The sequence below is a fragment of the Vigna angularis genome, chromosome 6 (assembly GCF_016808095.1).
Source record: "Vigna angularis cultivar LongXiaoDou No.4 chromosome 6, ASM1680809v1, whole genome shotgun sequence".
Lineage (NCBI taxonomy): Eukaryota > Viridiplantae > Streptophyta > Magnoliopsida > Fabales > Fabaceae > Vigna > Vigna angularis.
Genome location: NC_068975.1, coordinates 2,502,524 through 2,519,872, shown reverse-complemented (window position 1 = coordinate 2,519,872; position 17,349 = coordinate 2,502,524). Strand labels below are relative to the sequence as shown.

At 33.8% G+C, this 17,349-nt stretch overlaps 2 protein-coding genes across 6 annotated transcripts; one reads left to right on the top strand and one right to left on the bottom strand.

Annotated features, from left to right (window-relative positions):
• The first annotated feature begins 1,651 nt into the window (after nt 1-1,651).
• LOC108319795 (non-specific phospholipase C2) lies at nt 1,652-14,332 on the top strand. Of its 4 annotated transcripts, XM_052879038.1 has the most exons (7): nt 1,654-2,228; nt 2,621-3,228; nt 6,138-6,314; nt 12,016-12,147; nt 13,372-13,529; nt 13,769-13,914; nt 14,033-14,332. In XM_052879038.1, the coding sequence occupies exons 1-5, from the start codon at nt 1,762-1,764 to the stop codon at nt 13,380-13,382; spliced, it is 1,395 nt and encodes a 464-aa protein (XP_052734998.1). In that variant the 5' UTR covers nt 1,654-1,761; the 3' UTR covers nt 13,383-13,529; nt 13,769-13,914; nt 14,033-14,332. The 4 variants fall into 4 exon arrangements, with proteins under 4 accessions (XP_052734999.1, XP_052734998.1, XP_052734997.1 ...); XM_052879037.1 differs by lacking the exon at nt 13,372-13,529; XM_052879039.1 differs by lacking the exons at nt 12,016-12,147; nt 13,372-13,529 and having other exon boundaries at nt 1,652-2,228.
• Nucleotides 5,851-16,256, bottom strand: LOC108319796 (hydroxyproline O-arabinosyltransferase PLENTY-like). Of its 2 annotated transcripts, none has more exons than XM_017551051.2 (11): nt 15,121-16,256; nt 14,448-14,515; nt 14,162-14,363; nt 13,977-14,074; nt 13,805-13,874; nt 13,648-13,719; nt 13,395-13,508; nt 11,918-13,160; nt 11,362-11,470; nt 10,948-11,152; nt 5,851-6,264 (listed from the first exon to the last, which is right to left on the bottom strand). In XM_017551051.2, the coding sequence occupies exons 1-8, from the start codon at nt 15,466-15,468 to the stop codon at nt 13,089-13,091; spliced, it is 1,044 nt and encodes a 347-aa protein (XP_017406540.1). In that variant the 5' UTR covers nt 15,469-16,256; the 3' UTR covers nt 5,851-6,264; nt 10,948-11,152; nt 11,362-11,470; nt 11,918-13,088. The 2 variants fall into 2 exon arrangements, with proteins under 2 accessions (XP_017406540.1, XP_052735000.1); XM_052879040.1 differs by having other exon boundaries at nt 11,362-11,465.
• Between the last annotated feature and the right edge of the window lie 1,093 nt (nt 16,257-17,349).

Genomic DNA, 17,349 nt, shown 5'->3' with positions numbered 1-17,349 from the left:
AAATCTAGAAGTAAATCAAGCCATAAGTTCGTGGATGAAGATTGCAGAATTTGGTGGTGGTGAAATGTGTTGATAGCTCATGGTTTTGGTGAGTTGTATGGTGAGGGAAGATATGTTTAAGGGTTCTCTAAGAGAGGTTGGGCCAACTCTTGGAGGAAGGTGGCTAGAGGAGGCCACTTAGGTTGCTCTAGCCTAGGGTGACCTTAAAAGAGTAGTATGACACAAAAATGACAACATAACTTTACTCTAAATCAAAGGTGATTACATGATGGAGAACACCTCTATTTATAGGCTAAGGTGTCTACAAAATGGGCTGAAACTTTAACCTAAAAGAGCCACCTTGGTTGGCTTGGAGAGCAAGCAAGGAGAAATCCTCTCCAATAAAAGAGAGACAAGTGACAAAAATCCTCTCAAATGAGAGAGTGACATGTGGCCACTAGCTATGGAAAAGCTCTCCATTCCTAAAGTGACACATGGCCACTAACTAGGAGGAAAACTATCCAATGGGAAGCTTCCACATCTCTAGGACGAAATCTTGCTCCCTTGTCTTCCAAGCTTAGCCAAAATGTTGACCCCTTGGTCAACACACCCATTTTGGACATCCAAGCATAGTCAACTTTGGGCCTTGGCCCTTTGTTGACTTGTTTGGTCAAAATTCTATTCTACTTGGCCTAAAATACAAGGCCCAATTGAAATCCTATACTTCTAGGCTCATAATACAAAGTCCAAATAAAATCTAGACTACTTGGCCAAAAATACAAAGCCCAAATAAAATCTACACTACTTGGCCCAAAATTATTCTTACTTTAATAAATCTTCATGATGACTTAAGATGACCCAAGAGAAAGAGTCTAGGTCCATCTTCCATACATGCCTCCAACACTTCATGAATGTGCTAAGTCATAGCAAGGGGTATGCCATCAGAAACTATATAAATTTATCCCACAAATTTATACATTTTTACTTGATAAAAATCGTGATATGTTATTGTAGGGAGGTTCAACACACATATAGATTTTCACACTGGTAAGATATTGTCCGCTTTGAGCTAAGCCGTCTTTTGTTATCCTACCAGACTTGAGTTATGGGCTATGATTCCATTTGTAGGGAGGTTCAACACACACATAGATCTTCACACTGGTAAGATATTGTTCGCTTTGGGCTAAGCCTTCACATATTTGTTTTTGGTACCATTCTAAAAAAAGTGTCTTACTAATGGAAGTATCTTATGTGTATATAAACTCATGCCCAACAATGACATTTATTTATTTTATACAAAAATTAAAAGATTGAACTATGATACAAGGTATATAGTAATTTTTAATGATTTTCAGTTCCTAAAAATTATTTTAATTTCAACCAAGGTTATTTTTAGCAATGTTAAAAAGATAAAAGACGTCGAAAAATTAACAAAGCTATCACTAAATATAATAAAATGCTACTCAATGATATGTGAAAAATAAATTAAGTTCATTGATGGTCTAAAACATGACATGCTGATAATAACTAAATTTTACTTGATGTACTAAAACCAAAAGTATATTCAATCTTTTTATTTTCTATTGTTATAATAATCCAAATAAACAATTAAACCTTGATTATAATATTATTTGTTAAATGAGTATTCAATTAATCATACTTAAAGGAGCCCTGAATTTTTATTTGGGTCTCACTCCCACATACACATTGTAGCATCATCTTCCTCATCCCCAAAATCCAAAAATCTCAAATCCCAAAACCTCGTTCTCACGAGCCAAACCAATGTGCTTCCAAAGATTGAACCATTTCCCTCTCTTCCTAACCTTTTTCCTCCTCTTCCACCATGCCACTCCAAACCCCATCAAAACCGTCGTCGTTATGGTAATGGAGAACCGCTCCTTCGACCACATGCTCGGCTGGATGAAGCGCCTCAACCCCGCCATCAACGGCGTCACCGGCTCCGAGTCCAATCCGCTCTCCGTCACCGACCCCAACTCCAAACGCTTTTTCTTCAAAGACCAGGCTCACTACGTCGACCCGGACCCGGGCCACTCCTTCCAGGCCATCCGCGAACAGATTTTCGGCTCCAACGACACCTCCGCCAACCCTCCGCCCATGAACGGCTTCGCGCAGCAGGCCTTCTCCATGGACAACACCTCGCATATGTCCGAGAACGTCATGAACGGATTCCTCCCCGACCTCCTTCCGGTCTACAAAACGCTCGTTTCGGAGTTCGCTGTTTTTGATAGGTTTCTCTCTTTTGTCCTCTTCCTAACCCCTTCTAATGCATGTGAACATCTTTGGATTTTCTATTCTTGTTTGGTGAGGTACCTTCATTAATGTGGATTTACGTTAAGAAACTCCTTTTTCTCTTTCAATTTCCCATTTCACCTTTTTCTTAATTGAAATTGGTTGGGACCGGTGTATTAATTTAGCATTATTATTATATTTATATTATTATTATTATTAATAATAATGAATTTAACTAAAAAAAATAGACAGAAATTGGTTCTTCCTTTGCACTAAAAGAGAAATATAAATATCTAGAGACAGCTACTTTACGTGTCGTATTCATGCGTATATCATCACCGTGTTTTATTGTTTTAATTTTAAACCATGATTTCCATTTTCATGTTGATAGGTGGTTCGCCTCCGTGCCGGCTTCCACCCAGCCGAACCGTCTATTCGTGCACTCGGCAACATCAGGCGGCGCCACCAGCAATGTGGCGGCCAAGCTGGCGGCTGGGTACCCGCAGCAAACGATCTTCGACAGCGTGTACGATGCAGGATTAGACTTCGGGATATACTACCAGAACATCCCCGCCACACTTTTCTACCGGAACCTTCGGAAGCTGAAGTACGTGCTGAAGTTCCACTCTTACGACTTGTCGTTCAAGCTGCACGCCAAAGAGGGGAAGTTGCCGAGCTACACTGTGATGGAGCAGCGGTACATGGACACGAAGTTAATCCCTGCCAATGATGATCACCCATCGCACGATGTGTACCAGGGGCAGATGTTTGTGAAGGAGGTGTACGAGACACTGAGGGCCAGCCCGCAGTGGAACCAGACCCTCTTTCTTATCACGTACGATGAACATGGAGGATTTTACGACCACGTGCCTACCCCCGCGCGTGGAGTGCCCAGTCCTGATGGGATTGTGGGTCCTGAACCGTTTAACTTCACCTTTAATAGGTTGGGAGTGAGGGTCCCAACCATTGCTATCTCGCCTTGGATTCAGAAGGGTACAGGTATGTCATGCCCTAAACTAGAGTAAAATATCCATTTCTTCATCACTATAATTCATTTGCATTGCACTTCATATAATTCATACTTATGGTTAAATGTTATAATAGTTTAGATTTACAACAAAAGTATTCAATTATTACGTAAGGTTACTTTTAACCGGGAAAATTAATTATAAGCTAATTTAAAAATAGAGTTAATAGAAAAGATATCAAAGGAAACAGACAACTAAAAGAAAAATATGGACATAAAGGAAGATAGCTTGAGATTATTGAGATCTTTTAATGAGAATAGTATCTAATGGAAGTGTTATTTCTTAATTGGTTAAAGTTTATTAAATGTTATAAAAAAGTACGGGTTTCCCGTCTTATTTAGGAATTTTTATCATCATTTAGTATATTTTATTAACTTCTGTCCGATAAAGATAAATATTTTTTATCTATTTTTAATTATGATATTAATACAAATTATTAATATGGTTATTTTCTCATATTTCCATTCGTTTATTTTTTTTCTATTTTATTTTTTCATCATTATTAAAGTGGTTTTAAAAATACGTAAAGAAATAAATATTGAAGATGTTTGTGTCAGATAATGGAAGTTAAAATCAGATGACTTTTATTTTCTCTCTAATTTGTGTGTCACTAATTACTACAACAAAAAAGAGGTTATTTGATCTGCTAATTTCCCCCTTTTTTACTATTATTTAAAATTTTAGGTTGTTTTCTTGATTTTAGAACTGTTAAAGAAATGATGCTAGAATGATTTTTGTTATTTGTTTAAATAATTGATGATAAATATGATTCTATTATATAAATATACGTGTCTATATACAAAAGCAATATTTTATTCTAATATATAAATATTTTAATTGTAATTTTATTTTTAGATTTGCACATAATTTTATTATTTTTGGTTTTTTGCTTTTGGATAAAGTAATGATATATGTAGTACTTTTCAAAGTCACATCTTGTTTATTATTGAGTTATTTTGACATGTATAGATTCTACTTTATATCTGGCTATTCTATTCTGTGCACAATTGATGCAGTCATTAAATCTAAAATACAATCTTGCATTCCAGTATGAACAGTGTATGGGCTTTTCTCTATGATACACCTAAACCCTTATCATCTTGGGTGCATAAATGTTTTGAGTTAGACAGCACTATTGGTATGAGAATTTATTGGTCAACGAACATGTAAGAGAAGATTACTAATATTTTCAGATTCTCTCATCACACTTTCCATGCACCATACGACTTCACATATGGTGCCTTCATGATCTTAATAAAATGACTTGCTTTAAGTTAGGCACGACTCATCCATCACATGCTCACACTTAAGAAATTGATTCTCACACTAACTTTGAAAACAGACAATATACATAAAGTGTGATGTGGTGCGCTGAGTGGGACCTTTTACTTTTTTTGTGTCTATCTTCAGTGTCAAAGAGTACAGCGTGAAACCTCATTATTATGGATATTTCTAAACGATGACAAATCACACACCCCCACAAGGAAGAATCTGACCTTTGATATCGTGCTAGTTCATTGTGTGTAAGCAATGTAGTTGCCAATGTCTTAAAGCAAAACCAAGGAGCAATAATGCTGGGATATTATTATGGATTTATTGCTTATCTGAGGTGTTTTTGGTGGATTGATTTATCACTTTTGAAATGTAAGTTGATAGCTTAGTATGTGTTGTAGGCGAAGATTAAAGAAACAAAAAACAAAATAAAAGCTTCAAGTGGGTTGAAATATGTGATCTATTGTTGAAAAGATAGAAAAAGGTCCGTGCAGGCTCAAACAACTATTTTTTTTCAAGTACAAAGATTTATTCTTAAGCTGAAAGCCAAAATGGAAAGAAATTGATTTTTGGTGCCTTACAGCTAATAAATTATTCTTTAGTTGGTTGGTGAGATGTTGCCAGGGAGGAAACTTCAAGGCTCTATCAAGAATTCAGGACAATTTAAGATCGGTTAATAAATTTGATCATAATAATTGCTCAAATTATCTTAGGTATATATATATATATATATATATATATATATATATATATATATATATATATATACTTGAAAAAATTATTCATATTTTTTATAATATATTATATATTATTATATAAGAGGGTTTTCTCTTTTGGTAAACATAATTTTTATAATTTTATTTTTTAAGTTATCGTTTTTAAATTAAAATAATTATCTTATTATTTTTATCTTTTAAAGTAACTGATAATTTAAATTTAATCGGTTTTATATTTTAAATTTATCTTTAAAGTAACTGTTAATTTTAAATTAACCGTTTTTATTTTTAAATTTTGCTCTTTAGTGATTATTTTGTTAAATTAAAATAATTATTTTATTAATTTTATTTTTTAAATGATCATTAATTTAAATTTAACTGTTTTTTAAATTAAAATTATTATTTTATTTTTTAAAATGATTATTTATTTACATTTATTATTTTTAAAATTAAATTAGTTATTTACACTAAAAAAACAGGGACATATGAACATAGGTGGATTGTGTTTCCACTAGGAGAGTCCTGACGTGACGGAAAAGTTGTCTCAATGACGGTTGATCTTGGGTTGAATATAGAAACAACCTCTTTGTATTTGTAGATGAGAGTCCATAGAATGACGCTCTCTTGTATTTCTTTGTATATCAAAGAGCCTTCTAGGCACCGAGGTACATTGTTTTTGTTTATAAATTTTAAAAATTATAATTAATGAAAAAAATGAAACATGTGAGTAAACAACTAACCGTGTATGAAGAATTTTTTTTCTCAAATTAACGTTATATTGGACAATTATATTGTCCACTTGAATGGAACCAATGAATCTCATGTGTAACATGTATGAGATAGTGAATTATTGAAAACTGTTCAAGCTTTTCTGATTTTTACGGTGATACAGTTGTTCATGGGCCAAATGGGTCACCAACTCCTACATCCGAATATGAGCACTCATCCATTTCAGCAACAGTGAAAAAGCTCTTCAATTTGCCTTCATTTTTGACCAACAGAGATGCTTGGGCTGGAACCTTTGAGGGCATTGTTCAGACAAGAACAGAGCCAAGGACAAATTGCCCAGGTTAGTATCCTTCATCAACTAATTAGACTATAATCGCATTTATGTATCAATAAGCAACAAAATCCCCTTTGTTTAGAATATTGAACAAATACTAATCACATATCATTCATATGTATTCATAAAATTATATACGTACATGAGAAAAATGTAATTTAAATAGGAATATAAAATTTGCAGTAGCTTTAAAACCGAATCTAATAGCTTTGACATGTATCTTGTTTTTCAATTTCTCTATACATATACATACATATATATATATATATACATACATATACATACATATATATACATACATATATATATACATACATATATATAACACCTAGAAACTATTTAGGCATGAAATAAATAATAATAAATGTGAATAAAAAAACTCACGTAAATAATTTACATAACATAATATTTGTTGTACATTTAGGTTCTCAAATCAACCATACAAAACAAACTAGAAACTAATCCATATGTACACGAGTTTACAAAACGTAAAACAATACAAAGATCTTCTTAAAAGGATAACTAAGCAAGTCCAAAGTTACATGAAACTCAAAACTGCTTCATCCTTCATACTATATGATAGCAATCTCCTAGCTAGGTTGGGTCAAAGCTAGAAGGATGCAATGGAGATGGGCCCTTGAAGAAATATGGTGTAGAAATTGTTGGGTATCCAAGTGTGAGTCCAAGTCCCACACTGGATAGAAATGAGAAAGTAGAACAGTATATAAAGATAAAAGACTCATTAACCCATTGCCTTAAGGTTTTGAGTAAAGAGTGGTGTCGATCCCTTATATAGTTGACTCAGATGTTATTGGTGTTTGTGTAACTCACAGGGTAACCTTCTCCTTGATAGACCCAACTCTGGTGTGTAACCCACAGGGAACCTCCTCCTCGATAGACCCAACAGAAATGTGGTGGATCATCAAGGATGAGAGCTGAAATGTGAAAGTTATGGTAAATGTGAGGCTAGAAGCTCCCGGCCATATGGTGGTGGTGTGTGAAGTACCTAAAAAACACTAGAAAGGGGATGAAGGGGAGTTGAATAGTGTTTATGGAAAAATTATTTTTGCAACCCTTTTGATATAGCACATAGTCGAGCTCTGAATGTATCTTATGAAAGCTTAGATGCTCGACCATATAAGAGTTGTAAACGATTATTGCTTTTGACGTGCTATTTAGAATGCACACTACAGAGTTTTATAAGAACTTCCGTAATTGAAGAGTAATCGTTTAGCTTCGAGAGTTCTTCTGTTTAGAAATAAAAACACAACTATAGGTTTTTATAAGAGGAGTGTTTAGGTAAGAGAAGAGATAAATGCACAGTTATTTTTATACTGGTTCACTCCAATTGTGCTACGTCCAGTCTCCTGCACAGAGGGTTCTACTATAATCTTCACAAGATTACAACTGAGTTTCTCACCAGTCCTGGTCTGAGTATTCCCACCACTCCTGATACTAGACTACCACGCCTAGATTTCCTTTCAGTATTTGCACCACTACTGGTACTATACTACCGCGCCTAGATTTCCTTTGAGTATTCACACCACTCTTGATACTAGATTACCGCCTAGATTTCCTCAAGTCAAAATGAGTTTAGTTGCAAGTGTTTGAATTCTTTCCAGAACTACAATCAGTGGTTGCTTACAAGTCGTTCAGACTATTACTCTCGCAAAGAGGATGTGAATATAATACAAAGTAGTCTAAACACTTGCAGGTATTTCTCTCTTTTCTCTTCCCTCTTTCTTACAATCAATAAGCAATATAACAATAAAGCTTGATAGTATTTCTTTTCTTCTCTTATCTTTTCTCTTCTTCTCTTTTTCTGCACAAATATGATATTTTTCTTGAGCTCTTTCTTTTCTTCTTCTGAACTCTTCTCAGGATAGATATTTCGTTGTAAGCTTTTCTCTTGCTGCTCTCTAGACTATTATCCTCTTGATTTTTCTTTTGAAAGCTCTTATATTTAAAGAGTTCTTAAATAAATGTCCGTTAGACTAAGTGTTCGCCTTGATTCTTGTGCTTTTTCTTTCTTCGTGTACAACAGTCGTTGGATAAGTCAACTTGTCAGAGTAGGCATGCTTTTTCAGTACTTGGCTTGAAGTAGATAGTATGTCCTTTTAGGCATGGCTTCAAGTGAAGAACATTTTGTGAATATCTCTTTAAGGTCGACTTCTGATATTTTGATCTGAAGCTCTGTGGATGTGTGTAGAATACCTTATCTGGAAAGAGTAGAATAAATTGTGCATGCAACAGATAGGTCTTTTCTTATCACTTTTGTTATTTTTGAACGTTGAGCATTTAATTTCATTTAATGCTTGCTCAGAACAACAAAGTGTTTTTTGATTTCCTACCATTAAGGTAGCATTTGACAATTAAGCTTTTCTTTTAAAGATACCAAGCGTTGAGTAAGACTTCATATTTGGAGCAAGTATTGTTTTAGTTCATGGTATCGTTTAGGCAAGTAAACGCTTCTTTTGATCTTTGTCTCTTCTTTAGACAGATAGAGTTTAGCTTGTTTATGTTTTCTTTTTGTGTTTTATCTTTTAGTCTTTTAGTGTGTTTTGTCGAAGACATAGTCTTAACATTGTTTTGTTTTCGAGAGCTAAATTGAATACCCTTTGAGTATGATAAATTTTAAGCGTTTAGCTTTATCTCTCTTAGACGCTTTAGGCATAACAACTGTTTAGCATAGTGTCTGGCTCTTTTTGACCTAAATGTTTTTCTAATTCCTAAGAACCTAAGTGTTTACCTAAGATTTTCTATGTTGGGGATTCAGGTTCTAAGTCTTGTGTAGGTTTTCTATGTTGGGGATTCAAGTCTTAAGTCTTTGTGTTTTCATCTTAAGTTGTTTTCAGATTATTATCCCGTTTTAATGTTATTTGGTAAAACTTCAATATATGAGAGCATTTAGGCGCATAGGCGATTTTGTCTTAATAGTGTGGTGTTTGAAGGCTCAAAGAGAGGTTAGGTCAACTCTAAGAGGAAGGTGACTAGAGGGGCCTCATGGGTTGCTCTAGTCTTGATCTTAAGATGAGTAGTATGGTTAAAAATGGGCAGTATAACTTTACTCAACATTAAAGATGAATACATGAAAAGAGACACTTCTATTTATAGGCTAAGGGTGTCTCCTAAAAATCCTAAAAACATGATCTCCCACCTTTGCACTCCTTGGCAAAAAATGAAGCTTTCTAAGGAGTGAACAAGTGTCCACAAATCCTCTCCAATGAGGGGAGGACATGTGGCCACTCATAAAGCACAATCTTCTCCGTTCCTAGAGTGTTATGTGACCACTACTAAAGCTAAATCCTCTCCAATGGAAGCATGACACATGACACATGCTTTTCACATGGTTTGGATGTCTAGCTTAAGGAAAAACTCTATACTAATTATGATAGACTTCTTTGGTCAACCTCCTAATCTATTTCCTTCTATTCTGCACACCTTATATCCTATCAAATTAGGTTTTAATACAAGCCTTAAACAAACCTACCTACTTGGCCGAAATACATGTCCTAAAGAAACCTACACTACTTGGCCAAAATACATGGCCTAAAGAAACCTACACTACTTGGCCAAAATACATGGCCTAAAGAAACCTATACTACTCCAAGCTAATGTCCATGATGGCTTCAAAAGTGATCCAAAAGGTAGAGTTTAGCCCATCTTAATGGATGACTTCAACTCTTCTTGTAGATGCTTGATCATTGCTAGTGGATATGATATCATTCCCTCCCTCTTGAAAAAGATTTGTCCTTAAATCTTCAACTTGGGATAAGGCAAACTTCCTCATCTTCTTTAGACTCATTATGTCTCTTTTCTGCCGGGGTCAAATACCCATCTTATAACACAAGTTGGAACAAATGTTATGATAGTGAGTAAAGGAAGAATATAGCTCTTAAGAATGATACACCTTAAATCAAATTAATGATCAAAGTCTTGGAGAGTAGGAGCATCTTTGAAGCTTTTATTTGTCTTGTGTTGGATGTACATGTTTGAAAGACTATCCATTCCAACACAAGAGTCAACTTTTAGGGATATGTCATCATACCGTCCCTTTTGAAAAGGATTTGTCCTCAAATGTTTATGTTCTTTTATGACAAAAACCTTTTTGTTATTTGAGTGATACTTACTTTTGAGTGATACTGCATAGACAGGATCAATTTGAGTGATACTTACTTTTGAATTTGTATACTGCATAGACAGGATCACGTTTATCCTGTGGAAAGAGAATTTAGCTCTCTTGGAGGTTGTTTTGGCTGTGCAGTTGCTATAATGAATAGAAAAGTATACCATTTATACTTCTTTTCTGGTTGTTACGTGTGTTAGTGCAATTTAGATAGGTTTCCAATCCAGAAACCTATCATTATCACTCTAAGAACCATGTTTTAAATTCAAGGTAGAGATAACTTTCAACAATTCTCATCAAGCATTTCATAAGATGTAATACTATTATCAAATATCTCTATCTGTAAGAACTATTGTGTTTATAGAAATATCTCATAAAAAAAGGTTCAAAAGATAACATATCTCTCTAGATAATGATTCCAAGGGTTAGGGTTTCATAATCCATAAACCTATATTTCTTCGATGCACATCTCATACTATAAAAGGAGGAAAATGATGGAAATACGAGAACCACCTTAAGGAGAAAATTGATTGCTAGAACTTGAAGAGAATGAGAAGTGATGGAGAAGCAAGGAAAGAGGGAAGAGAGAAGAATCTCTTGATTCCTTGTGTCTTAGGTGGTAAGAGAACCTTTTATCTCTCTGATCTCATCTTTGTTCTGTCAAAATACCAAAAGAAGACAACTTCGGGCTAGTTATACTCAATTGGCACGAGCCAATCTGCAAAACAAATCACAAACGGCTGAGTGGATTGTTAAAAATTGGATTGCAGCTGCCTTAAATCCATTAAGTGTAGCCCCTGTGCAGTCAGTGGATTCACTAGTAAGGATGGAAAATAGACATTCAAAAGGAAAAATTTGTGCACTCAGTGGATTCACTCCCAAGAGTAAGGATTGAAAATAGACATTCAAAAGGAAAAATTTGCTTACTCCAGGCTGCAGCTCCTGTACGCTGAGAGGATAAGCTGCAAAGAGAATTTTGGTGCAGGGTGAAAATGACTGGGCCAAGCTGAATATGGCTGAACCAATCTGATCTGCACTGAGGAGATTGAAAAATGGCTCAGCAAACTTCAAAGGCTAAGTAAAAAAAATTATGCATTAAAACTTCCAAAATTCTCTAATGCATAATTTCGCGGAGGGAACCGAAACTCGCTAAGAGGATTTTTTGCAGTGAAGATACTCTGAAACTAAGCTTAAAAACGCTAAGTTAGTGTCTTATCTAATATCCTAAATAAAGATTGTTAGTCGTTACATATGTGTGTGTATGTATCCATCTATGACCATAGTGACGTTTGCTTGACAAATGTACTAATCATACAAATGATTGCTATATACCTATTCAATTAGTATAAAATTAATTAAAGACCTCGCCTCTCTCTTTCCGACGTTAACAAGTTCAATTACCTGGTTTATTCAACAATGTAAGAAAAAAAACTATAAATGTCCAAATACGAGTAAAAGATAGGATAATTTGTTACATTCTAACCTTTGAATGCTCACACGAAAGAGTGAGTAGAGGCAAATGACATTCACCACTGCATATTTTACAATTTGTTGATTCCTGCTGGTGTTATTTTGGTGCAGAGAAACTTCCAACCCCTGTAAAGATCAGGGAGGGAGGGCCTAATGAAGATGCCCAGATGAGTGAATTTCAGCAGGAATTGATCCAACTTGCAGCAGTGCTTAAAGGAGATAATATCCTCACTAGTTTTCCAGGTAAAATAGGGAAAGACATGACTGTTAAACAAGGGAAAGATTACATGGATGACGCAGTTAGGAGGTTCTTTGAAGCAGGCCGATATGCAAAGAAAATGGGAGTGAATGAAGAACATATAGTCCAGATGAAGCCTTCTTTGACTACGAGATCATCCAAATCTTCAAACAGAAACCCTTAGAAATACAATAAAGCATGTAGCATGAAATAGATAGAGAAATGAAAGCAATCATTTTAATGCATATAAAAACATCTATACATAATTGAAAAGGAGGCGTCTGTTTTATATATAAAATATTGACAACTTTTATGGTATCCCTTTATTGCTCAGATTCTCTCTTATTTTCTGAGGCATTATAGAGGTCTCCACTGACCAATATCCAAATGATATGAAGTTGGAGTACGTAAGTTGAAGAAAGTCTATAACTTTATAATAGAGTTCATGCATGATGGTCAAGTGACCTGTACTTTTATCGCAGAATTTGGAGTCTCTTTTTTTGTCTTCTATAAAACTGATCTATTGATTTTTCTTAAACATGCTCATTGGAAATCACTACCATTTTAAACTGAGATGTATAATGCACAAATATACTATCACTCAATTCAAAACTCTGGGTGGTTACTTCCGTTCTCATTTTTCACTGCATATTTGATACATTGAACTCTAGATATAATATTTTGATAATAAGTTGTTTCCATTGATTTTCCTCTGACAAAGCCTACTGAACTGACAAACTATAAATGCTCTATACTTCAATACCCACACTTGACTTGCTACAGAAAAAAACATCTATTTTTTAGATCTAGCACAAAAACATCTTTTTTGTATTAATCAGAGATCTTGGGGTGAAACAGGTCTATTTTTATGTAATCCAAATTGTTGGTTGTCATCTAGTAGCCATAGCATGAGAGGCCTAAGGATTTGTGGTTTATTTTCTTTTCCTCAGCTTCTATTTAATGAATCCCATTTAGGTAAGTTAGCAGTAGCTTCATTGATCATCTTTACAAGCTGCACCTGCAAATGATCACAGTATCTATTAGCTGCCGAAACAAGCAACCGTAAAATGACCATAGTATAAATCAAGCTTCAAATAAAAACAAAAGTTGATCACAGTATAAAAGTTAGCCATGCCGCTAAAAGATCTTTAACACACCAAAACAAAAGTTAAATGCAATTTCAAATTGCCAAGATTCACATTCAACTGAAACTTGGTTTCCTTTTGCAGAAAAATTGTAGACTAAGACATACCACAGTTTCAGGAACTCCAGGAGGGGGTAAGGAAAGGTTTTTGGGTGGAGGACCTGAGAGATAAGCTCTCTTGTTAAAACGCCATTCTCCAATCTTCCCATATGTCAATTCCCCCTGAATGGATAAGTAATAGGAGTAAGTAACTTGTGCTACAAACAAAGTTCAACTTTTAATATTAATCACCAAAGCAAAGGGAATATTAATCAAGGACAGCATAATAATAATATAAAATAAAAAGAAGAAATCCCCTCACCTTTAAATTGTAGTCACATGCATAGGTATAATGGATTATAAACTTGTTCCCAACATCCAAGTCCCATGGTGGCTGTAACAGTTCATGATGCATGCCATTAACTTCAATGCTACTTCCTTAGGTAAAGATGCAATTCCTCATTCACAAATAAACAAACCTGGAGCATGAAGTTATCATGAAGAACATGCCGTACACCGTGCAATGCCGAAGCCACAGCGTATGCATACCTGAATTCAAAAGAGTTAAAGCAGAAATGAATAGTGACAGGTGCCAGGACAAAAATTGATAACTGAGTTTAAGTTCTAGAAAATTTATGCAGTACTACTCACATTTCAAGTACCCATCCAAAAGTTTCATCAGCTTCTTGATCATCTTTCATTTGCAGGGAAACATTCACCCATGTGGGAGCTATTTCCTCCAGCAAGGACTGATGTTAAAAAAAATCAGTTCCTCTATAGAAGCTATCATGCTTTGTAATAACTATAACTGTTAACTATATTGATTGAAAATTCACCTTCTGAATGATTACAGGAGAATTTCCAATGGGGTCAATATCTGTAATAGGACCATTCGCCTTAGGGTAGAATTTTCTAATTATTTTTTCATGTTTATCTGGTTTTATGTAGAAAAATGGATACCCTGCTGGTTGATTTCCATTAGCCAAATTAGGCAAAGGTTTTACAAATATGTGGTCGGGTTCTGCCATCAAAATATATCTGCACCAATCATGAAATTCCTTGTTGTTAGGTTTTGCTACTGAAGAGCATAACATCCTAGAAAACCAGAATAAAGAAACTTACTCTTCCTCAACATTTGCTTTATCCAGCCACTGAAGAAAAGCCCATGGTCTATTCATCACAACATAACCCTGAAAAAATAAACAGACAAGTGTTTTTGAGGCATCAAATCAATAGTAAGGAATACTAAAAAAATATCACAAATAACGAAACTGGGGATAAACTTTCCAGTGGAGTTAATTGTTTCACTTATCTCACCACTTTGTTGTTATTATATTCTGCAAAAGGATTTGAAATGTACAATAGCATTTAAATGCACAGAAACATGAGTCAAGCTACTAGTAATTCAGCTAAATAAAGTTCTTTTTAGTTCAGCTGAAAAACTTCAATATCTGCTTACAGATTGAAACTTTCTGAAAAGAACTAGTTAAAATGAAAAGGATGGGAAGATAATCTTTTAGTATGACTTTACCTAAAAGTATATCAGCAACCAGGTAAGAGAAAAAGAGATTAAAGTTACAAACTTTCTTATGAAGAATAGAAATAACAAAATGTAAGTGGGGGCACATGTCTTCAGACATGAATGTGTAGAGACCAAAACTCACACTTACTTCATACAGGAACTAAAAATTAAAATAAGAACAACTATAGGGATGAAGTGAAAAATTTAACTTTAAAGTTACATAGGTTAAAAGGATATGAATTCTGACAGAAGAAGCTGAAAATATTAATGTACCCTATCCAAGCCTGCAGGAAGTGGATCAACCACAAAAGTAGGAATCTCATCCATCAACTGGTCTGGTTTACCTGAATGGACAATTCTGGTGAACTCTCCCATATCTGATCCAGGTATTTCCTTTACCTTCTTATACCAGTAGTACATAATTCGGCATTGCCATTGAGAATAAGCTGCATCAGTAGCAGTGACCACAACATGGAATTTTGAATGGGAATTTTCTGATATCCAGCTTCCACCCTTATGGTGTTTGATCATAAATACCAAATTGTAAATGACAAAGAAAAAGGCAAGAACCATAAAAAGGAGCACAAGTAGTGACTTTGTCTTGGTTTTTCTCACAATCATCTTTAAATCTTACTCTCTTATTCAAATACCACTCCCTAAAGCTCCAAAACTAAATCCAATTCAATTCAACTGTTAATTAAACCCATTAACAGCTACTAAAGCTAACCCAAATATAAGTTATATTCATAGAAATGTACACAATTGAAATAACTCCTTGCCTCAAGTGTTGTCACTGGTGATTTGTGCAGAATAAAAAGTCCTAGAAACTGAAAACCATGTATATATAAGAACATTAGCCCATACTTGAACTAGAATAAACTTTCACATGAAAAGCCTGATGTTTTACTAAACTCGTTTTAATCAGAAAAAAGAGACAGAAGGAAACTTTGGAAAAAAGAAATAAGAAAAGTAGCTTGAAGGAAAAACATATGCAAGAAAAATGAAATAGCAACAAACAGAAAAAAGACTGGTACTTTGAACAGTGCCAACATGTGCAAACCTAATGCAAAAAAAGGAAAATTTTGAACTTTGAAGAGATTGCTATAACTAGCTTTGTGGAATCCAAAGCTGAATACTCTACACTACATGCATGCACTGAGACAAAGTGGAGTTGGCAGTGAATGAAGAAGATGGCAGAATAAGTGGGATGTGGAAGCAATGTGGTCACTGTTCATTATTGAGTATGAATGAAAGTGACAGCCCCAAAAGATGAAAAGATCAAGGATTGCTGATTAGGACTGTCTGCACTCAAATCTTGGTCAGAAACATTCCATTTTGTGTGCATTAAAATGAAAGCAAATTATTGTGAATATTCAAAAAGAACTCTCCACTTCAGGTGCAAGTTGATGCCATTGTCATTCATGGTGTAACTGTTTGCCAACTCCAAACCCTTTAGTTGCTTTTGTTTTGTCTTTTGCCTCAACTTGCACCTTTTGGCCAGGTTGTTCCTTATTAATCATGAAGTTTAATATAATCTTCTTTACTTTCTATATTAGAAAAGTATTAGTAATGCTTTTAACAATAAATAAATAAGAACCATACCCATAAAAAGCATTATACTAATACTTTTAAGAATAAATAATATTAGTTGGGGTTATAATGTTTGTCCTAAAATAATATCTGTGAAAACATTAATTATTAGTTGTGTGTTGTGAATTATCTACATAAAGAAATTCATCTATTTAAACAACTCTTGTGTTATTATTCAGTTATAAGATAATTTTTTTAATTTATAACAATTATTTTATAAATTATATTAATAATCAGTTCTGATTGGTTGATTGTAACTAATCTTTTGCTTGAATACATATTTAATGACTTTTTCTAACATATTTATTTTAATCTCATTATTCAAAAACTTATAAATGATGTTTAAATTTTTCTTTGAGTGGACCTCAAAATCCACTTTTTTCAGTCTATTGTCACTGATTCTGCTTATTTATTTAACTAATCTTGATTATTGGAATGGTTTTGCTTTACACTTTATCTATTATTTGATAAAGTTCAAATGAATGCTATACAATAAGGGCGTTTTATTATAAATAATAACAATTTTATTTATCTCTGTTTGATTACTTTTCACACATTAACTGATTTATGAAGTGAAAATATTTTAATTTTGTATTTATATAAATCTATTACTTGTTTAATAAAAAAAACATTATTTCATATATACTTTGAAGAAAATTAATAAAATCTGAAAATACTGTTTGTATTTTAATAATACAGGTATTTCATATGTGCACAGTATTAAATAATAATAGCATATACGGTTTGAATAATAAGAAGGTTTAATATTCTTATGCTATTTATTTTTTAAGTTATTACAAGGAAATATTTCAAATAATACTAATACTAATAATATTTTAATAAAATAATTATTTAATTTATGGTACATACACTATTCATATTATTATATAAAGAAGTGTCTACATTTTTTTC